Genomic DNA, 23762 nt, shown 5'->3' on the forward strand with positions numbered 1-23762 from the left:
CCTGACTTGGCTAAGGCATTTGGGCAGTAATTTGCTGATCAAATCACTGCATGGCCTCTCCAATGAAACCTCTCCAGTTGCAACTGGTATGACATCAGCAAATTCCTTAAAATCTCAGCGTCTTTATGATGTTAGGAAGAGACTATATATAACATATAAAAGGAGTGGTGTGTGTTTGTGTCTTTGTATATAGACACACATACAATGATTTGAAAAAATTGTGAGAAGGCAGCAGTTTATAATTAATACATTTTGATTTTTGGTAAGATAAAATGCATATAAAAATTTTACCATTTCACAATGATTTAAACATAATTACTTAAAACAAATAAATTCTTAATTAACAGGCTGTATAGTCAATGTTTTTGGAACCTGAATTACTGTAATATACAGGAAGTGGAAATATGTTGAATTTAGGCACTCATTAGTATGGTTAATGTTTCTAGCTAATACCCTGGGAAATACCTACAAAGGTTCTGCTTCAACTCTCTAATCTTCCTAAACTGAAGAAGTGTGGATTAAAACAGGGTAGAAAGTTATTTTCTTTCCTTTCCCCTTTTCCCTGCCTTTCCCAGATATATTTCTAAAGACTTTTTTTCTGTTTCCTCTTCTGCAAAAAGATAAAGTGAAAAGTCCTAAGATCTTGTAGGGGCAACAATTGCCATATACAATATAGAAAGAAAAACTGTAGTGGCTGGATCCCCTGTGAACTGTGAGCTCTGAGCATCTCTTAAATGTAACTGTTATCTGATCACTTACAACCATCTTAGTCTGTCTCCCTCCTGGATCTGGTGTCCTGAAGCATCTTTCTGCCAAAAATATTTGTGGAGGCTTTGGTGGCTGTCATGATAGGAGAAAAATCACTTTTTTTCTCTGACATAGTGATAAGCTTGAAGATTAAATCTCCTAGTAAAGGGTCACTGTCATGCAGGTATGTACATCACCTTTTGCTCCTCTCTTTCCAGATGTGGTGCTCTAGCTGCCAGAGCTGGAAGCGTCTTCATGATGCACCTTTAACTAGGGTGATGCTGCTTGCTTAGGGTCTCCCTAGGGAGCATGCCACCTGTCCCCACAGTTTCAGGCCTCTTGCTTTACTCTGTGATGTGGGTGAAGATGCTGCCATGGTGCACATTGGTGGCAGATCCATTGGTAAGACTGAGGAGCCCTGGGTGCTGGTGTCTGTTCAGGCTCTGTGTGTAGCAAGGCAGATGGCTATGGTAGACAGCATGTGTTGTGCCAGGGATGACCACCATTTGTTTTCTTCCTTTCTCTCATCCAGAGTACAAGAAGAAGTACGGGGAGGAGCACGGCTCGTGCCAGGCAGGGATCGCAGGCTTCTTTACAGAGGTGAGCAAGGGTGCACATATAAAAGAGATGGGGCTGATGAGCAGCTATCCTGCCACATGCCCCAGGAGAGGAGTGCTGAGGACTAAGTGGTCCTTTCCTGCTAGTAAACACCCTCCTGTGCTGTCCAGCCTCCCAGGCGCCTACATCTTGCACAACGCCTGCCCAGTGGTTTGAAGTAGGTGTATGTGTCTTTCGAGGTCTGTGGACAAGAACGAATGAAATGATTCTGGGAAGCATCCGTAGGGAATACTTTAATTGTGTACATTCCAAAAATTGCTTAGAGATATTTCTGTGTCTAACATTAACTCTTTAAGTGATGACGTCAAACAGTCTTCCCTGCAAGGCTTTATTTATGTGTGTGCGTACATATAGGTGTATATATATGTGAATATATATGCATATGTACATATGTGTACATACATATGATAAACACTTCATCCGTCAGTTCTGATTCAGTTAGTTACTGCAAAAAGAGGGATAAAAAGATAGAATAGAATAATAGAATCAGTAAGGTTGGAAAGGACATCAAAGATCATCAAGTCCAACCTGTCACCACAGACAGACTACTAAACCACAGCACCAAGTGCCACGTCCAGTCCCATCTTGAACACCTCCAGGGACGGTGACTCCACCACCTCCCTGGGCAGCCCATTAGCATGGTAAAATATGTGCTCCAGAGCTGTTCTGATAACCAGACCTTATTCTTTCTTGGACAAAGTCTGTCAGCTATATTTCAGTTTTGTCAAGGGTTAATGTGTTTCCTTATGTGTGTATTGATGGTTCCTTGTAATGTTTCGGAGTTGATTGGTTTTAGTTTGTTGGTTTTGTTTGTCTTTAGGCTTTTTGTGTATTTTGTTTTTAAGGGGGGAAAAAGATATTTCAGCCTTAAGCTCCTTGTTATTATCATGTCATGTATGTGCTCATTCCTAATTACACATGTACTGGTCTGCAGAGTTTATTTACCAGGCTGATATAAGCAGAATAAAGATGTGCTCTCTGAAATGGCAGAAGGTGATTTCTGAGTAAACTGGGATGGCAGGCAATGTTGCCACAGTGGCATTATCTGATAACTGGATGTTCAGCCAGCAGCAGCTGTTTCCTGGCTTGTCTGCTTTCTCCAGCCTGTTTCTGTTCCCATGCTTTAAATCCTCCTTTGCTACCCTAGTTCAAAAGATATCTTTGAACTTTCATTGCTTCAGCCCGATGGCAGCTCACTGAGCAGGAAATGCAGATAAATGGCTTTTTTGGGTCAAACAGACAAGTTCCTACCATATATTCAGTGCTGCTGATGGTAGTCGTTCCTGCCGGTAAGTGATCCCTTGACCTCAAGGGCATGGCCCCTCCCAAGAAAAAAGGCTGTTGCCAAGCACATCCTGCTCTTGCAGTCCTTTCCCCCTGGTCTTATTAGGAAAATCCCTTGTTTAATATCTCTTCCTGACTGGAGCTGGTCACCCAAAGGGATCCTGGTTATGGGAGCATTTTCCCACAGGGGTGGAGTCCACCCATTGAATGGAGATGTGAGGAAAAGCAGCTGTCTTCATGTCTCCTCCAGGGATGGAGAGCTTATGTAGGCTTAATGCTTCCCTATTGTATTTTGGTCACTTGTTGGAGGTGTCTAAAATCCACATCCAGGAGGAAGGTTTCCCTGTAAGGATGATTGGTGCTCTGGGGCAATGTTTTCTCAATCTGTCTTGCATGGGAATGTACCTTGGATTTTGAGTCAGAAGCATTATCTGTGGATGTCTACTTTTGGATGCTGGATCAAACTTTCCTTGATTTCTAGTCTCTTAAAATCCTGAATCATGCTGGGTGTCTGTAATGAAATACAGCCAGATTGTCTCTCAAAAAGCAGAGCATATCTGAGCAGAGGGCAAGCCAAAATGTTCCAACCATGACATCATACACCCCCTGCTTGCTGAGTGCAAGGCAGCTCTTCAGAGTAGTAAAATCAAAATCCTTTGTGCTGCATCCCTCATGATTGGTGTAGCATGTCAGCCAGAATCAGGGCATGGTCTGTAGCTGAGGGGTGGGTCTGTGTGGTTTGAGGTGTTTCTGTCTGTTGATGAAGGTCTTCAGGTCTTTTGAAGGATGCTTGAGACAGGCAGCCTGTGGAGAGAAATTTTGGTGTGGACTACTATCAGGGATAAATTTGATAGTTAATAAGGCTGAGGAAGGTCTTCTATTGAAGCATCAAAACAGTTGAGCAGAAGTGGGCTGTGAAAAGGGAGACCATGTGCCCCTAATGTTTATGCAATGAACTCCATGGCTGGGAATAAGGATAGAGTCATAGAATCATTTAGGCTGGCAAAGCCCACTCATTAACCTAACACTACCAAGTCTGCTAAACCATGTCCTAAACATCATGTCTGCACGTCTTTTAAAAGACATATTTTAAGATGTATAAAAAGAGGTATTTAAATACCTCCAGGGATGGAGATTCAACCACTTCCCTGGGCAGGGAAGTGTTCCTTGTTCCAGGGTCTGACAACCTTTCAGGTGAAAATTTTTTTCCAACCTAATACTCTCTACATGGAGCCCATTATAGACAGGCTTATAACTGGTGGTTTGAGTTAATGCCCTGTCCCTTCCCCATTACTGTGTATATTGTGAATTGATGTCCAGTATTGATTTTGATTTATGTTGTTAACCCATCATTTCCCCAACACCTTTCTGTTTTTCTGCTGTAGGAGCTGGTCATCATGGGGGCACCAGGATCCTATTATTGGACAGGAACTGTCAAAGTACTGAATCTCACTGACAACACCTATTACAAACTGAATGATGATGCTGTCATAGCCAGGCGGTACACATACCTTGGTAAGCAAGTCTCTGGGGTTCCCTGTGTGAACGGATCAGTCCAACAGCGTATTTCATGGTGTTGATGATATAAAGTTGATATTAATAATATTTTTTTTTTTTGGGTGGTATACAATATTTTTATGAAAAACTTGAAAGAAAGTACATCTGAATTAAAAGGTTATTTACCTGGAAATAAATAGAATAAACCAGGTTGGACGAGACCTTCAAGATCACCACATCCAACCTATTATCCAACCCACCTAATCAACTAAACCATGCAACCAAGCACCCTATCAAGTCTCCTCCTAAATACCTCTAATGATGGTGACTCCACCACCTCCCTGGGCAGCCCATTCCAATGGACAATCACTCTCTCTCTGTAGAATTTTTTCCTAACCTGCAGCCTAAACCTCCCCTGTTGCAGCTTGAGACTGTGTCCTCTTGTTCTGGTGCTGGTTGCCTGGGAGAAGAGACCAATCTCCGCCTGTCCACAACTTCCCTTCAAGTAGCTGTAGAGAGCAATAAGGTCTCCCCTGAGTCTCCTCTTCTCAAGGCTAAGCAGCCCCAGCTCCCTCAGCCTCTCCTCATAGGGCTTGTGTTCCAAACCCCTCACCAACTTTGTTGCCCTTCTCTGGACACCTTCCAGCAAGTCAACATCCTTCCTAAACTGAGCAAAGCAGCCTCCAGAATGTTCCATTTTTCTTTGCTTCTTTTAAAAAATACTTTGCTAAAGTATATTTTTTTTCCTAATATAGAAAATACATTTCAACTGAAAAAGCAGGTTGGATGGTAGTAGGACTCCTACATTTCCGCTTTTGCTCTGTGGCAGAGAAATTGTTTGTCACTGGTTAGGTTTTGTCTGTTTACACCTGTCTTTAAAATGGATACAGCACAGAATTACAGAATGTATATTGTAGATACAAATTCACTTTGGTAAAAATTGCACCTTTTAAGTGAGTTATTTGCAACAAGTTGTGAAAGGATTTGCTGTAGTTTTGTGTACATATTTAGTTCAATTGGTTTTACTTGCTCCAAAGTCAGCTAATGTCCCCCAAATTTAATTTAGAGCCTTCCCCCTAAATACCCAGTGTCTAAGACTGCTGAAACCTAGAAGGCATTTCCAACAGTCAGTAGTTTGATATCATTTGACTAAAGATTCACACTGACCTCTCTTTCCCCCCTTTACCTTCAGTCTTTAAAAAAAAAAAATGCCACTTGGAAGATCCTGCTTGGTGATGGGTAAATGAGGAGTGTATATACACACATATTGAAGGACATAAATGGGTTTTGCCACTAATGGGCCTAAATTACAGTGTTTACCATGTAGACAAGAGCCTCATAATTTACAGAAGAGTGAGGCCAATACAAGACAGCCTTAGAAGGAAAGCACTTTACTCTTCTTTAGTTATTATATGTCATTTTAATATGCCAAATAAGACCGAATCTTTGATCTCCTTCTTTCAAGTACACTCCTTCTTTCTTTGATCTAGGCTTCCATTTTTCTTCTTGCCTAAACAACAATCTTTTTAAGCCATTAATTTATTTGACCTCTTTGCCTACTGTCCTCTGCTCTCCCCACTCCAGTTCTCCCAAAAGGCATGTAATTTTCCAAGCCTTCCTGGGCAGGAATTTTAGCTGAAGGAGGACACTTCTGTCTAGTCACTTGTCACTGATACTTTCTCTGGAGCAGTGCAGTCTCTTTGGTCTGTTTGTGTGTGCCCCTTTCTGTTTTACCATGCCCCTTTCTGGACTCACAATTATTCAACTGCTCCCAGTACCTGGTTCATGTGTCCCTTGCCCATCTCCACACACACTTTTCCTCTCTCAGATTTTGGAAGAGTACTGAAGTGTTTGCTGTCACCTTCCACCACTGTGAGCTTCAGAGTGGAAGATTGGTGCATCCTGAGTGGAATGGTTGTTGAACACTGTGTGCAGCTCAGGAGGAGCAGTGAAGCTTGATGAGCGTGATCCAGATGGCTGACCTGTTTCTCAGGCTCTTCCCTTTCATGATTATTTATTTATTTTGTTGTTTCCTCTCTCCATCTCCCTTGCAGGGTATGCAGTGACAGCAGGTCATTTCTCTCAGCCAACTACCACGGACGTAGTAGGAGGAGCTCCCCAGGATGGAGGCATTGGAAAGGTGAGGCTTTTAGCCAAATAATGTGATCAGATCAAGGGGGCAAAAAAATTAATGATGATGCAGTTGCCACCTCCAGTGTCTGAGAAGTCAAGAGATTTTTGCCTACAGGGTAATTTTGGAGCACTGAGCAGGGGAGAGGTGAGGTAGTTTGACAAAGCCATCAAATTTTCTGAACCTGTCCCTCAGCCCTTTCTTCCCTTTCTTTCCTACCCAATCCTTACAATACTTATTTCAGTGAGACACAAGCAGCACTTCTTTCACAGTGCTGCTGTTGTTTGTTATTGCTTAAACCTTGCCTGAAGATGAAAAAGAGTTTGTCTGTTCAACTGTTTCAGTATTTACTTCATGGTATCATGAAAAGCCATTTACTAGATAATTTGCTGTCCCTCTTAAAACTTCAGGCTACATAGATGTTTAGTGGATTAGAATCTGGGTTTCTGCCAGCTGCACTTAGAAATCTTGGTGATAGCCTCTTGGAAAGGAAAAGAATAAGGGTTTTCCTGTAGGCATACATATGTTCATTGTCCTAAAGATGTAAGCAAGTGTATGGCTAGTTGGAAATGGCTGGTGGATCGGGTGTACTTGGTGTTCCTCTGCCGAGTACTTGGCTGCTATCGGTAGAAGAGGTTGAGCCCTGTAACCCTTAAACACTTCTGAACCAAAGGGAAAGAAGTGGGAGTGGGGAAAGGAAGAGAAAGGATGTAAAGGATCTGCTTTTGCCCCTCATTCTTCAAAATCAAATCCTTTCAGGACCTGCTGCCGCTCTGTGCTTGAGCAGATGTCAGGCAGCATCCTTCTGTTTTCAATCCCTCTGGCTCTCCTGCTCTATAGAAATATGAGTTGTAGCTCAGTCATACCAATGAGGAGTAAGTCTCCACTACCAGGAACATAATCCCTTGGTTTAAGCAGATTTTATTATTTTTTTTTCCTTTGGCAGTACCTGTGACTTAGGGCATAGCAATGTAAGTAGGGAAAATGGAACAAGAATAGAGAATGAACTTGGTACCTATACCTGATCTGGCATGACTATGACATATGGGATAGAGTAGCAGTGCAGTTGCTACTGAGAAGACATGAGTGGGAGAAGCATAGTTTCCTTATTCCAGTTGCTCTGTAACCTGGCTTCTCCAATGTCCCTTACTTCCAACATGTTTATTCAGTGGAACAGATTCAGCTTCTGTACATTTGCCAACATGAGAACCACAAGAAAGCAGCTGCACCTGTAGTTTAAAGACTGCTGTTCTTTTTTCAGAAGCTCCTGTTATTCTCCCTTCTCATGGGCTGTGGGCAACAGGAACGCATGGCAAAGGGGTGATAAGAGGTGCTGAACAGTCCTGTTGAGCTTTCCACACTTTTCCACTTCCCTGATAGAAAGTGATTACCACTGTCACATCCTTTGCACTAATGGTAAAGCCATTTACTTAATGAGACTGAGTCATTTCTCCAAAGTTACCAAGAGTGTCATTAATTATGGCTGGGTTTGAAGTTTTGACCCTTGTCAACCTGCTCTTACAGCTAGACATGCCATTGCAAAGTCTAGTGACTCCTTTATATCTAGAGCATGTGTCCGCAGTAAATCTGTGTTGTGTTCTCAGCTGAGAACAGCTTTGAACTCTGTCTCATCCCCTATTAATAACTCACCACATAGTAGAATATATTGAGTGCTTGGCTCGGGTACATATCCCTAGAAGTAAGGGATCTTCTGTCCTGCAAACTGCATAAGAACCTGCTAGGAGGTAGCCTGACAAATACTGGAGGATTCTCCAAGCTGCCTGAGCCAGCCTTTCTGCCAAAGGGAGTTCTTTTCTACAAGCCACACAGTTTAGGCCCTAAGTGTTGGTACAAGATCTGTTATTTAACTAGTATCCATACTTTCATCCCTGAGAGCTCCTGGTTAAACTGTTTCTCTTGTGGAAATGAGCAATAAATGGACTATGTTTGAATACTGTTCTGATTTATGGATTGTTTCAGATAGAAACAGTGCAAATGTCTTGGGTGGTCTGGCTGAGATTTCTGCTCTGACCTCTGCTGAAGCATCATGAAGCCTGCAGCGCAGTACGTGCAGGCACGTGCCCTTGAGAAGAGAAGGCTGGATAAGGGAAAGGGAGCAGGGCTATGCCTTCTCAGCCTTTTGTCCTGCTCATTTCCAGGCAGTCTCCAGATACCGCTCATTTGAAAGCTGGAAAGTTACTTTACTAGGTGCTTTTTTAACTCTCATTCAAATATACTAATATCTACTAAAAAAAAACAAAGCCCAAAAAGAAAAGTAGACACCAAGATACTATTCAAACATTTCTTATGAAAAGAGGCCTGTGATTCATCAGGGAAATGGAGAACTCCATTTTGTCTTTTAAAAGAAGACCAAGCAATAAAGTCATAATGAAATTGGATCTTGGCAATGGCCATAGTCAGGATTTAGATATTACTTATAAAGCAGAGGTGCTACAATTGTGTGCTTCATACTTTGTATTGATTAACTATTTTCTTTTCTAACTTTTCAGGTTTATATTTTCAGAACAGACAGACGATCAGGCTCTCTAATAAAGATTTTTCAGGCTTCAGGAAAAAAGGTGAGCTTTTATGTATGTGTGTTTCCTTTCAAGGGATAAAGAAAGGTGAAATCATGGTAGGGTCATCTCAGAGCAGCATTTTCATTCCAGTACTTCATGAGCTGGCAAGCAAATTCTCTTTTTCTTATCCTCCCAGATGAGCTAAACCTATACTACAGAAAATTCTACAGAGTGTATGTCTTTTCTCCTGCAGCAGTTATGATTGCAATGCCTGCTCAGTGCCCATACAACTGAAAGTAAAGATCTTGCTGAAAATTATACCAGTGGTTCTCTCTAGTCTTACACAACTGCAGCAGTGCCACCTTAGATGTGGCATATGGTCCACCAGGTGAGCCTAGATGCAGAGATTTCCTCTTAGCAAATATTACTGGGAGATATGGAGGGGTTGGACCAGATGACCTTCAAGGGTGCCTTCCAGCCTGTGTGATTCTATGTGGGTAGCTGGAGCTTGGTTTAATACACAAAGCCCCATTCTGTATTCTGTGTCCTGTTATGACAGGGGAGATACTAGAGTTATGTGTTGTATGCAGGAACACCTTCATTGCCTCAAGAGATGATGATTTCCCCCTTCCCACCAGGAATCAGTGCCACATTTTGCATTTAGGACTGGTGTCTTAGAGTTGAGCCACCCTCTTCTTGCTCGCCAAATTTTCTGAATACTACTGAGGTCCAGCTCCCACCACGCAGTGTTGTGTTTGTGTTCTTCACTGGGGGCTCACTGGATATGTGTTAAAGGGGAAACGAAGTGGACAGTGTCTGACTATGGATAACAACAAAAAAGATGTCTTGGTTGAGAATAACACAGCAAAGAAGCAATGCCCCTTACCTGGGGTAGCCTGTGTTCACCTGTAAGGAAAGGAAATACAGGAGAAAAATGTTACTAGTGGCTTCTGGCTCTAGGAAGACTTGTCATCCTCAGAAGGATACAGTGTTTGACTTCATCATCAGGTTGACAATGATATCATATTTTGTTGTTATTATTTTTTCCCTTGCAGTCTTTAAAAATATGCCTGGAGTACAAGACTGCAAGGATGTGTAGGTGGATAGGTGGATGGTGTGGCTTGCATTTAAGGGCCTCTCCAAAACTCGTCTTTCTCTGCACAACCAGAATTGCAGAGATCTTGAGAGGAAAAGACCTCCCAGTTCATCCAGGGCATCTCCTTTGTTTGATTGCTTCCTGTTAATTTCTTTCCTTGCTGACTTTTAAATGTCCCTAAGGATGTGCTCCTGAAGAACTGTTCCTCAGCCTAATAAACAGCTATCAGGAAGTTTCCAAGTCTCAGCCAAAACCTTTCCTTTTTGAATTTAATTGCACCATTCTTTTATGTAATTTAACTAATCAAGTATTTACATCCTTCAGGTACTTGTAGGCTATCATCTTCTTCCCCATTAACATCTGTCTTCTACAAATTCTCTGAAATCCAAATGAGAATTTTATTTTCAAGAGAAAGTTGTCCTAAATTACCTTTCCTTTGTTTTGTGATTGAAACATAACCAGACATGCTCAGCAATGAGCACTCTCTGGAAATCACAGAATCACTGAATGTTGGAGGTTGGAAGGAGCCTCCAGAGATCAAGTCCAAATGCCCTCCCAAAAGCAAGATCACCTATGGTAGTCTGCATAGGAACACTTCCATGAGGGTTTTGAAAGTCTCCTGAGGAGACTCTGCAGCCTTTCTGACCAGCCTGGTCCAGGGTGCTCCAGTACCCTCAAAATAAAGAATTTTCTCCTCATGTTGAGGTGAAACCTTCTATGTTCAAGTTTGTGTCCATTGTTCATTGTCTTATTACTGCATACCACCAAAAAGAGCTTGGTCCCTTCCACTTGACACCTACCCCTCAGATATTCATAGACTTTGATCAGTTCCCCTCTCAGTCTTCTGTTCTCAAGACAAAACAGCCCTGAGTCTCAGTCTCCCTTCACAGGGGAGATGCTCAAGTCCCCCAGTCATCCTTCTGGCTCTCCATTGGAGTCTCTCCAGCACAAAATGCTTCATCCTTCCCAGTGGTGTGAAAGTTCATTGCTCTTGTTTGACAGACATTAAAAACAGGACTCTTTTTTTTTTTTTTAAACTGCTGGAGGCAGAACTAGGCAATCAAATACAAAGGAGAAAAGCAAATGCAGCACCTTGTTACCAATGTTGCATGTGCAAACTTCAGGCTCTTGCAGCACCTTGAGCTCACCCATGCTGCAGACGTACCATGTTGCAGTTGAGTAAATAATAGCCTTTCCCTGAAAACTGCCTGAGAACACAGTGAAATATTTTTCATAACTTTCACTCCTTACCCATGAGAAATTTGGTTTAAAACCTTAGTGGATAAAAACAAATAAATAAAAAAATCCACAAAGCAACTTAAGCTACAAACTAACTGGAATCAAATGATGTTTGAGGTCTGACCTTAAACCCACATGAACACAGAAATCTGAATTACACACTGAAACTCTATCCTTAATTCACCCCACTTTATATATTTAGCAGGTTTTAAATCTTATGGACTGCACAGACTAGAGTTGCTGCTATTCATCGTCTAGCATGCCCAGTAGCTCTGGCTTCTACCAGGAGTGGAAGGCTGTGGGTCAAAGATCCACAGTAAGGAATGTAAAAGCATGAGACGTGATTCTTCCTCTTTAACCTAAATAATTATTTCTGTAACCTCATTTTTCCCTACTGTGTAAACAGCTCAAATGTAAGTGGTATCTTTTTTTTTCTTTAGAAGTTGCTTTTAATTTTGAGACCATGGTTTGTAGTTGGTCTCAAAGAGTGGTACCTTGTGGTATTTAAGGAGAAGTGGAATATAATTACTGCTTTCAGTTTCCTGTTCATGTTTAAGTGTGTTTTGCAATTTCTAATTTGGATGCTGGTTGGGCGTTTGTTAAGATTTAATGTTAGCTTGTATCAAAAAAATGTGATGAAATTAATGTATTTCTTGAATTTAAGCAGTTAATTTTTTTAAAAAAGCAATAATAACTGCAAATTGGAAGTGGCTTAGGTTTCTGTCTCAACTGAAAAGCTTTTATTGAAAGTCTTTTTTCTGTGTCAATTCACCTGCCTGTACCTTGGAGGAAAGACTGTGAACAAGGTCCACAACCAGTACTGCTATTTGAAAGTGACTGACATACATAGAGCAGAGGAAGGTAATCCACAATTGAGGAAATTTGAGATGACTCATTTCATGGATACCCTATTCCTTGCCTTTTTAAATTGTCTTTATTTCTTTAAGAAATCTATAAGAAAGTCTGTCGTATCCAATTTCAAGCCTGTTTAGGGAGCCTGGCACTGGACATGAACAATCACTAGCCATTTCTTCCTTTGGGAAGCTTATTTCACCCTTTCCTGCTTTTAAGCATTTGTCAAGTGAAAGCTAGTCTAGGAAACCTATGTCTCAGTCATGCATGTCCTAGGGTATAAATTTTATCCTCTTGGATAAAACATCCAAGCTGATGCAGTGTTACAGTAAAGGGCTTAATTCTTGCCAGCATTATCCCCTAAGCTTTTTCTGTAGGAGTGCCTGTGAGTGATAAAGCAGCGAATCATCATTTGAAATTAAAAAAACCCAACAAATGCCTGAATTACTTCCTCTTGTGCGTGGGCAGATACTGAATGCTTTGTTGTGACTCGACTTGGTTACAGATGGGCTCTTACTTTGGCTCCTCCTTATGTGCAGTTGATCTGAACTCTGACGGGCTGTCAGACCTGCTGGTCGGAGCACCTATGTTTTCTGAGATCAGAGATGAGGGTCAAGTAACAGTCTATATCAACAGAGGAAACGTGAGTATGTACAGGAGATGACTTGGTAAGGGATGAGGGTGTGGGTCTGTGCAGGGTAACCCTAATGTCCTCAACCTATAACAACACTACATGGTGAAACTCAATGTCTCACATAGCGGGGCTCTCTCTGGATGTCTCTGGCAGAGCAAGAAGTCACGGAAAACTCATCTGGTAACATGGTTTCCCAGACACCAGCCCACGTGCATCACAGAGCTGCGACTCTTTCAAGGAGGTCTCAGAAATTTTCTGGTTTTATGTTGGTATTTGTGGCTTTATGTGGATTTGATGCCAAAACCAAGTAGGAGTCAGCAGCTTTGACTGAGTTTCCTTTGTGTTTTGGGTGGTCAGTAGGACCTACAAATCAGAGCACAAATGTGTTGTGTTTAGGAGACCTTATAAAGAGAAACCAGAGATTGAATTTGTGTGCAGTATGCTCCATATATAGACTAGGGGAAGTTCTTATTAGCAGTTACTACTGGTTTTCACATGACCAGATAGCAGTCTTAGAAAACTCTGAACATTCTTGCATTGGCAAAATCATATCACTCATGTTTTATTTATGGAAAAACAATGATTGCTTACATCTTATTAAATATTTAATATTCATGTCCCAAACCTCCTGTCTCAAAGTAGGAATTGTTATTGACTACAAGGAAATTGATTTGTTTCAGCAATATTTTGTGAGCTTTAATGTTTATACTAGATGCATACTCGCACAAGTCCTGTAGACTTCAGAATTGCTTTTGGTCTGATTTTATTTTCTACTATTGCTTCTCTTTTAAATGACCTTTACTTTCTTTCAGTTTGATCCACAGGCTTTCCCATTTCTTATATTGCAGTGTTGCTGCTGGGTCCTCAGGTTAAGATCTGGAGTGCAAAGCAGATAATAGCCAACATTTCCTGCTCACTGTGAGAGCATGCATGAGCTATTTTTTAGTCTTTTCTAAGGCAGTCAGGAAGCTAGTAGGAATTTCTAGTACTCCTTCACCAAGAATTACTTGCAGGAGCAATGGCTTGCAGGATCATGCCTTTTATTTTGTTGTTTGAACATTTTAAACTATTTGATTCTGCAAGTACCATTGCTTGAAAGTTCATTGCAGTGAACACAGAAGACTGCGTTCTAATACAAGCATGCATAGTGATGCTGCGCTTAACACACTTATTTTGCCCTTTCCTTTGAGGGCTGCAAAGAAATGAGTCACACATACAGGCCTGCCTGTCTCTTCTCTGTTGTGTTTCAATTTCATTATGTGGGATTTTCTTAAAGTCAGCAACTTCCTGCAGCCAAGAAAAAGATTTTATTACATGTTCCAGAGAGCAGTTTACTCTCATTCACAAAGGAGGTAAAAGCAAAACAAAACAACCCTTGAGGTGGGTATGGAGTTGGATTGCATAACAAAATTTTGTTTCCTTGTGGAAATATTTCTTTCCCCCTGAGGAAAGACTGCAAGAAGCTAAAGCTTATGTATCTGACCAGAAAGTAGGTGGGAAAAAAAATACCAGATCCATATAAGGCTTCTCATGACCTATGAATACAAAGCTACTTTATTCAGAACTTTGTCTCTTTATTGTATTAAGTCCCTTTCCGTGTTCTTCATTTTAGAAGGCTTTTTGGGGACTTTGCTTTAACCCTTCTGTCCCAATACTTTAAAAGTTTTCAAAGCCAATTGCTTAAATGTTCTTTGCTTTGGGGAAATTTCTCCTTAACTCTCTGGGGTTTAGCTGAATAAGTCTGGACTGAGGATGTCACTCCTTGGACGTAATCTGCCAGTGGAGCAAGCTCTGGGCTGTTACATTTCAGGCATCTGGAAACCTTCATGAGCTCACCAAGTTCTGTGACTAAATTGAGTTACATCACTGAGTTATCATTTAGTGAATGTAACAGTTTAGTTCTATCACTTACAAACTCTTTTTTTTTTTTTTTTCCCCCCCCCTGCTTAAAACTAAAAGAAAGAAGATGATAAAATAAAAAAGACTCTTGGTGACCAGGGCAAGAGTCAGACTGCAGCCCTGCCCCAGGCGCTTCCTGCAGTGCAGGGGCAGCTCTTCCAGGGCTTGCATCATTTCCCTGACCCTGTTTTATTTCGTGCTTGCTAGGGAGTGCTGGAAGAGCAGCTCATCCTGGATGGTGATGGTGCCTATAACGCACACTTTGGTGAGAGCATGGCTGCCCTTGGCGACATTGATGATGATGGCTTCCCAGGTTGGTGCGATCTCCTCCCGGGCCATTCCCTGTGAATACCAGTGGGGCAGGCAGCATTGCTGGTCTCCTTGCATGGCTCGGTGCCACATGGCATCTATTGCTCTTCCGGATTGAAGCAGCACCTGGGCCCACACAAAGGATACATGGGCCCACATAGGATTTGTCTGCTAAAGCCTTTTGTGGCTGCTTGTCCATTTTGTAGGCTTGGTCCACGTCCATGCAACTTGCACCCCAATCTTATTAACTCTACTTTCCTTTCCTTGCTACAGTTTATAAAACAATCTGTATACTAAAGCCCCAAACAAGACAGAAACCTGTGTCTGACTCCTTTATTCTTTCCTGTTTCCTTATGTCTTCAAGCCTTTCCATTTTTGTTGGCATATTGTATTTTTTTATAGAATAGAATAGAATAAACAAGGTTGGAAGAGACTTTCAAGATAATTGTGTCCAACCTATCATCCAACACCAACTAATCAACTAAACCATGCAACCAAGCACCCTATCAAGTCTCCTCCTAAGCACCTCCAGTGATGGCGACTCCACCACCTCCTCGGGCAGCCCATTCCAATGGGCAATCACTTTCTCTGTGTAGAACTTCCTCCTAACCTCCAGCCTAAACCTCCCCTGGTGCAGCCTCAGACTGTCCTCTTGTTCTGGTGCTGGTTGCCTGGGAGAAATGACCAACCTCCACCTGTCTACAACCTCCCATAAGGTAGCTGTAGAGAGCAATAAGGTCACCCCTGACACCCTCCTCTCCAGGCTAAGCAACCCCAGCTCCCTCAGTCTCTCCTCATAGGGCTTGTGTTCCAAACCCCTCACCAACTTTGTTGCTCTTCTCTGGACTCGTTCCAGCAAGTCAACATTCTTCCTAAACTGAGGGACCCAGAACTGGACACAGTACTCGAGGTGCAGCCTAACCAGTGCAGTGTACACAAGGGGAGAATGACCTCCCTGCTCCTGCTGGCCATACTGTTCCAGGATGCTGTTGGCCCTCCTGGCTGCCTGGGCACACTGCAGGCTGAATCATGAAGTCTAATTAAGAAGTAGCTTCTCATGCTTGATAGCATTTCCTCTATGAATGATTTCTTTCCTCTGTTCTATTCTACCCTGGCTCCTTTCACTGTGAGGGCCCATGCTGTGACAGAAATAGGTGAGACTGAAGCATTGATGAGGACACCTTTTCTACCCTGATTTCTGGCAGCGCAAACTAAGGATTTCCAAACACCTTACTCATTGTGTGCCTGGATCTTTCTTCCAGGCCATTCAGGGCACAGTATTCCATCAAGCCTAACTCAACCACATTGCAAGTTGCTCTCTCAAATGGTGGGTGGGTGCCCTTCTTTTGCACTTGGGCATGTATTTGTACATTCTTTCTGCTGCTTGTGGATCAATTTTGGTGGTGGAGAGACTGCGGTAAGTTATATCAGTCTGTGAGTTTGAAGCCATTGGGAAGAGTTTGATTGTAGCAGCTGTGTTCTCAGTAGATCTAGCTAGGAGAGGAGAGTGGGAAGTGGGATCACTGCTTCTGCAGTGCTTGCAGCAGTTAAATTGAAGCAAATGTAATTTGCAAGTGAATTCTCAGCAGCCCCCCTTCTTTTAAATTCCTGCCTATCCTTTTAATATACCCAGCCTCAACAGGGACCTTGGGTTTTCCAGCAAGCTGGATGTAGCACTACAACAAATGTGTTGGCAATGCTGTGTTGATCCACAAAGCTGATGGTTTCCCTGCACTGGAGAGTTTGATATGGAAGGATTCTAAATTAACTTCTTGAGCACAGTTGCTGATTAAGAAACACTCATTTTCATAACAAGCATGTTTCTAATAAGGCATAACATAGCTGCATGTGTGTACAAATTCATATACATTTGTGTACTTTTGGATGTTTATGTTAACCTGTGCTCTTCAGTAAATCAAACAAGTTCCTTCCAGCCAGGTTCCTGTGAGCTGCTGATCATCATCATCATGGGGAGCTATTTTCCTATGAGTAGCTGGCTTCTAAAATTGGGGAAAAGTTGCACTAATGGAATGGATTGTGAAGTTTATAATCTGTGCTGTTTTACAGATGTTGCCATTGGAGCACCTAAGGAAGATAACTACATAGGAGCAGTGTACATTTACCACGGGGACACCAATGGTATCGTACCTCGGTACTCTATGGTATGTGATACTATCATTCAAGATACCTATTTGAAGTCAGTTTCACAGGGCCTGGAAAAGGAAATCATACTGAGGGATCTCTTTATGGGTAGCCTCATCATAGCCTTACATGCTTTTCTCAACCCTGATTTGAAGCTGGCTTCTCCCAAAGTTTATTAGTTTCTGTGCTGTGAGGGTAAAATTATCTTAGTCAGGGGATATTTTGCACTATCTTTTGTTACAGTTGTCAGCTGTAGCTTCTTTCTTGAAGCAAAAAAACCTCTTGGGATTTGATTGTCAGATTTTGGAGATAGTAGTGCTGGAGAGGAGAAGTGAAGAGCCCAGACAGGTTGAGCATACAAATGATGGAGAGGCCAGTAGGAAGTCACGAGGTTGTATTTTTTTTCTTGCAAAAGCAAGCTTAGTGAGAAGGAAAAGGTATTAGGTTTTCGTTTGTGCTCCATAGAAACGTCTTTGCCCCTCTTGTTGGCCATGTCCTTGTGATCTGACAATACATCACACAACTGTTCTTGGGTGCTGTTTCCCTGTTATTCTGAAGTAAAACCTCAGCTGGGATATGCTATAGACCCTGTGTAGACATCACACACAGGGCAATTTAGCTGCTGCAGCCAGGCAGTAGAGGAGATGAATTTGTGCTTGTGCTGTCCAACACGTGTCCCCTAGTTTATGTCTAGCACATTTCTTTTTTTCAGAGCCTGAATCTTGCCTCCCTTTGTGTGTTTGAAGTTCTGGTTGTTTTGTTTTGTTACTGGGTGGGATCCTTCACAGTAAATCAGTTTAAGCAGAATTAAAGAGCTTAGTGGTTATATTGGAGACTCTTCTAACAGACCATAGAAGTTCAGTCTGTCTTCTTTTTGCCTTGTATATGCCATGTGCTGCTTTTTAGAAAAAAAAGAAGTTCAATGACTCCTGAGACTTCTAAAAGGCAATAATGTGTGGTATGTGGAGGATTCTACCAGTTTCTTGCTGAAAGCCACTTCATTAGGAGATTCTTTTCTGGTTGTTGAAAAGCCTGGAGCTTTCCAGCTCTTGCTGGAAAGGATCGGATTGTTGGGTTCTTTTGGTCATTCATGGGAAAGTTTTACATTTTTGAAAGAGGCCAAGTCAGCAGGGTGGGAAGCAAAACACCCTGCTTGCAGTCTCTCCCTCTCCATCAGAGCAAGGCCAGCACACATGACGAATGCCTCTCTGCTTGATCAATGGGACAAAGACCATCTCGAGAGGGTGGCAGGGTACTGTGATTGTTAACGCGGCACAATCCCTATCATTGTCCCATGTCCAGAGGCAACTGAGGGGGAGCTGCTTAGAGGCTGTGTCTCTGTGCCATTTCCCAGTGCTTGCTGCAGGACACAAGACCCACCACTACTTCACCTTCCACAGGCATGCAAAAAAGATGTGTAACAACTTCAGCTCTTTACCTATCTGCCCTGGGTTTGAACCCAGAGGTGAAAGACTTTTTGTATCTTATTACTATACTCCTGAGCTATCTTAATGCCCTGGATTTCCTTTTTTAAATAAGCTGAGGGAGGTGGAGAGGGGGGCTGCACAGTATATGTTTTCACCCTTTCCATTTTGTTTGCTTTCCCCCTCCCCCTTCATTTAAATTGCTGGTCAATGTTGTTCTCTCGCATTTCCCTCAGCAGTTTTAGTGATGGCTATGAGGAGAAGTAGCTTAATTGGCTTTGTGGCCTGCTGTTTTCATTCATAGCACTTAAAAGCTGAGCAGCATTACACCTCTGCCTTCTAGGCTGTAATAGCATGCAGATGTCCACTGGGATGTCTGCAGGCAGGATTTATCACCCTAACTGGAACCTCCCAAAAAAATGTGATGCAAGGGTAATGTGGGGAGGAAGTTGCTTCCAGCTGTCTTAATCTTATCTGCCCACGAGTAGATCTGCACACGTCAGAGCACTTTAAACTGGCTGTCAGGACTGCAGGATCCCTTTCTTCCCCTCAACTTGTCTCTACTTTTTTTCTTTTCTTTTTTTTTTTGCCCCATGAATTTCCTGCCTGACCTTTTGTCCAGTACTATGTCCTTTTATGGAAGGCCCTGGAAAAACTGGTCACATGCTGCAAGCTGTGAAGCCCCACCAGCAGCCTCAAAATCACTTAGTGGGATAGGTTTACTCTGTCTGTAACTTCAGATGTTGGTTTGAGTTCAGGTCATGCACTGGTGGCCCAGCATAATGAATGGGAGCTGGGAGACATCTGATTGCTGCCTTAGAAAATGAGATTTTGATATATTAATTTGCTTCAGAGAAAGGCATTTGCAATTCAAAATGTTTAGAGAAAGTTTTTGTGTTAGTAATTAGAGAAAAGAAACTATGTTGGAGGTTAATTAATCTTTGTATTGGACAGGCAGAAATAAGATACAGCTTCCAAACTGACACCAAATACTGCGTAACACCTGATGGAAACCAGAATTTCCAAGTGGGATAAAAATTAATCATTTTGACTTGGAGTGTAGTGGCAAATTTTCTAAAAAAGGCATGGTTGTGCAGGATTTTCTCTTTCAATTATTCATCAATTTTGTTAAGATGCTGCTTAAAACATATTTTCAGAAACAAAGGTAATTAAAAAAGAAAATAAGAAAGAGGAAATCTCTAGGGTGCTGTTAAATTTCCTTCTCCCCCAAGAAATGTTTGATGTATTCTTTATTTTGCTTGGGTCTGCCTGAAGGTTGTCATGCAGGTGTGCTTTTAATCCAAGTCAATGCTAGCCGCCTCCTATTCCAGAGCAGAAGGGCTTCCTGCAGTTGACAACCTTCCTGCTCAGGGCTGCGTGGGTGAAGTGCAAGCCTGCAGATGTGCAGCAGTTCCAGCCCATGGAAAAGAGCCCTAATGACCATGAAGATCAGGCTTGAAGGGGTGTTTTTTTTTTTTTTTGTTTGCTTGATTTTTAGGTGTGGTGGTGTTGGTTTTTTTTAGATGATTCTTTGTGCTACTGACTTGATTTCCCTCATGTGTTTTCCCCTGCAGAAGCTGTCTGGGCAAACAATAAACCCCATGCTGCGGATGTTTGGCCAGTCCATATCGGGGGGAGTTGATATGGATGGCAATGGCTATCCAGGTATGTCCACTGCTCTGGCACTCAGAGTGATGGGGAAATGCAGCAGCAGGCTGAGAAAACAACAGAGCTGGTGGTTTCTAGGTCTCTGGTTCCCAACATTGTGGGAGACTGATGAAGTGGAGCATTCTCTTGCCTTTCTCGTCTGTTACTTGAAGCTCCCAATAAGAATTTGAGCCGATTGCTTAATTCATGTGTTTGGGCAGTCATCAGGAAGGACTGAGATATTGAAGTAGAAGATTTTGGTATCTGCCTAAGGCTGTAAGTTTCTTGGAAACCACTCAGTCATTATGACAGTCTTAAAAAAAAAAATTAAAAAAAAAAGAAAAAAGACACTATAGTACTAAAAATTATTTAAAAAATCAAACAATGGCATAGAAGTGAAGTAACATCACAGACCTATTCATCCTGTTGTAATACTTACGATATTTGAAGGGATGAACTGGCTGATTTGAGTCAGAATGCTTCTTTTAGATACATACTCTTTAATTTAGCAGTTTATTTCAGTTTATTCTATGCCCCCTTTGTAACTGTCTCAATGTTGCAAAAATTTCAGATATGACTGTTGGAGCCTTCTTGTCAGACAATGTGGTGCTTCTGAGGTGAGATGAATGTGTTTTTCATCTGCTCTTGTCTTCTTTTTGTCTGTTTTCTCTTTATATCCTACATGAACTAAGTCCACCACTGCTCCAATTGTCTCCCTAGTTAACTGTTGTCAGAAGCAGCAAGCTGGATGACTTTTTAAGCAGAACCTTAGATGTGGATGGTGTCAAAGAATACACAGTCTGATTTAAACAGTAGTGAGGGATGACATTACATAGACTCCTGGGGATAAGAAGAAAACAAAGGGTTAGAGCTGGAAGGAAGTGTGTTGCATTTCAGTGTCTCTTTAGAAAGGTTGCTCAGAATTTTTGAGAAGGCTTTTTTATTCTTACATTTGCATAAAGTAAATAAGTTATGATTTAAGGGAAAATAGCTGAGCAAAAAGCCAGCTGTGTATGATCCAGGATGTAATTTTGCAAGTTATAATGGGATGGCAAATGCAATAGGACTCTTGAGGGAAATTAAATAGGGAGCCATTTTGATTCTACACAGAATTTGGGCTGCTGTTTCAAGTGTATGTGTTAAGTGCAATTGCTTTTTCCTTCTGATGGAGAGAGGTGTGGTGTCTTGGTTCATGACATTATGCAGGTGGAGAGTTACGGCAGGACCAAGCTTGAGACCTGTGGAAGAGAATGGGAATTTGGACTTTGCCAGTATCATCTTTGTTACACTTGTTAATATTTAATAGAAAAAATGTGGTCAATGCTTATCTGTCATTAGAAGTAGGAGGCACTTCTTCTTAATGGAAGATACAGGGCTGCGGTGGAACTAATGCTGGAGCTGCAGAACAGATGTGCCAGCCTGCTTTCTATTCAAGGCAGGAAACCTTGGCTCTGTTTCCAGTGAATCAGCTAAACAAAAAACCCAACCAACCAGAAAAAAAGAAGGGGGAAAAAAAAAAAAAAAGAAGAGGGAGGGGCAAGAAATGCTCCCAATGATCAGCATGGCCAAGTCTTCTGAAGAGTTTCTCTTATGTCATCAGGCATGCAGAGAGGAGCTGACTGCTGCTTCTCTGAATAGGTGTGCCATGTCCCAGATGGGATCTTGCAGCCCCACATCTCTGAAACCACTAGAAAGAAAACTGCACTTTTTCCCACATTGTTATTACTTGCATGGGAGGGAAGACAATCTGGAAGGCTTGCTGTGATGTTTAAAACAACATACATCACAAAAGCAGGGTGACCTCTGTGTACGCCTTCCTTCATGCTTGTGTGTTTCAGAGGAAGTTAGCTCCTTACCCACTGGCTTTGTGGTCGACCTGATTATTTGCTGCTACTGCCAATTTACAGGGTGTCCCTTTTGGTATTTAGTTTCAGATTAGGATAAAGAAATCAGCTTTTTCAGTTTTTTTCCCCTCACCCCTCCAGAAGCCTTTGCAAAGGCTTCGGCCAAAACTAACAAATGTTTGCCAAGTGATATTAAAGGCTTTGGTGGAAGCCGCGGTGACTTGTGGCGTGTGTGTGCATGGCCATTTGACAGATACACTGTTTTGCCTTTTTGTTTTTTTCTTTTTCCCAGTGAATTGAGCTAAAGTGAAGGAAAAAAATCATACAGTGCATTATGGCCAGAGGAATACTTTTCTAGATCAATTGTAGATGTCTCCCCAAGGATTTGGAAAGTTTTTTCCAAAGGTGTGAAATGTTCTTAGGAAGCTCACTCCTTTTTTTCCTCCTTCCCCTACCCCCATTCCTGTATATATTTCTAGGATTAACGTTTATCTTCATCCTCCATCTCACAATGTGGATTTGCACTGTTATTTCAGGCTGTGGTAAAGGAGTTGGAGCAGCCATCTCGGAGATTGATGTGAATCTTGTTCCAGTTGATGTGAATTAGATGTAACCACAATCTGTGCTCTTGTCTTCCCCCCCCCCCCCCCGCTCCGCTGCCTCTAAATTAAGTGGCTTGTGGAGTGAGGGCCCCAAAGTGGTTTACTTAGGTGGTCTGGCCTTGAGTTGCTTTTGGAACTACCTTAGAAGTGAATCTGCTGGTTGCTGCACTTTTTCTTTTTACTACTGGAGTTGATTTTGGAAAACCATGTTCATCTCAAACATGTACAGAGTGGAAACCATGAAAAATAACACTTGTGAATTTTTGGGCAGTGGGGATGGCTCAGGAGAGCCTGGGTTTCTGAAATGCTTTTTTCTACCAAACTAGAGGGGCTTCTGTGTTGAGTGAGAGAGGAGACCCACCTGGGCCCTGATGGCATTTGTCTTGCCCTGTGATTCTGGCTGAAGTCTTTTTCAGCCAGGAGTAGTCATGACAATAACCTGATGTCAGAGTTGCAAGGTTGCATTCGTAGTGCACCAGGTAACTCCTGAAACAGATTTCAGCAGCGTGAAATTCAGTATCTAACACTCACTGGGAGGGAATCAGCCAAAAGTTCCTTACTCCAGAAAACATGGATGTGGTGTCTCTTGTCCCTCTTGCACTGTCAGAAAAATTATGGATGAATCCAATTCTGACCCATGCGCTCCCTTCTTGACTTTGAGGCCACAAATTTGACTGTAGACCATTCTTCTGAAACCTAGGGTCTCTGCCTACCTGTTCCTCACCATTCAGGCTGCTCAGGGTGCTGTCTCAGTTGTTTCAGCTTGCTGTCCTTAGTTGCCACAGTGCTATTTTTGTTACTCACTTCAGTCATCAGGAAAGCTTTATGCAACTTCTTTTGAAGGTTATTATTTTTATACATTCTCAGCTTCCCCAGCTGCCTGCCTGCAGTCTGTATCTGAGCAGTGAACTTAAACACGATGTTTTCATTGAGACATTAACAGTCTTTGCCAGCTAATTTATGCACTCTATTATTATTCTTGCCTGATTGAAATTGTGCATTTCATGAGATTTTTCTTCTTTTCCTTTGTCTGAGAACATCCCACTGAACAATCACTCAATTCCACCTCTCTGTTGATCTCCAGATCCAGGCCTGTCATTACCGTGGACATCTCCATTTTCCTGCCTGCATCCATCAATATCACAGCTCCTCAGTGCCATGACAGCTTGCAGCCAGTGAACTGCCTCAATGTCACAGCCTGCTTTCGCTTCAGTGGCAAGCGTGTTCCTGGAGCAATAGGTAAGGAACCTGTGCCAGCCCTGGGCAGGGGCATACTAG

General features: G+C 42.2%; 1 protein-coding gene across 1 annotated transcript in view; it reads left to right on the forward strand.

The window, feature by feature from the left end:
* Positions 1-23762, forward strand: part of ITGA9 (integrin subunit alpha 9) — a 209771-nt gene that overhangs the window by 22985 nt on the left and 163024 nt on the right. Inside the window, exons 5-14 of the mRNA XM_009904757.2 lie at positions 1280-1347; positions 4035-4164; positions 6201-6286; positions 8788-8856; positions 12489-12626; positions 14724-14829; positions 16893-16987; positions 19966-20056; positions 20610-20655; positions 23569-23723. Coding sequence (XP_009903059.2) covers positions 1280-1347; positions 4035-4164; positions 6201-6286; positions 8788-8856; positions 12489-12626; positions 14724-14829; positions 16893-16987; positions 19966-20056; positions 20610-20655; positions 23569-23723 — 984 coding nt within the window. The remainder of the gene's footprint in view (positions 1-1279; positions 1348-4034; positions 4165-6200; positions 6287-8787; positions 8857-12488; positions 12627-14723; positions 14830-16892; positions 16988-19965; positions 20057-20609; positions 20656-23568; positions 23724-23762) is intronic.

This window comes from Dryobates pubescens, chromosome 4, assembly GCF_014839835.1.
Source record: "Dryobates pubescens isolate bDryPub1 chromosome 4, bDryPub1.pri, whole genome shotgun sequence".
Taxonomy (NCBI): Eukaryota; Metazoa; Chordata; class Aves; order Piciformes; family Picidae; genus Dryobates; species Dryobates pubescens.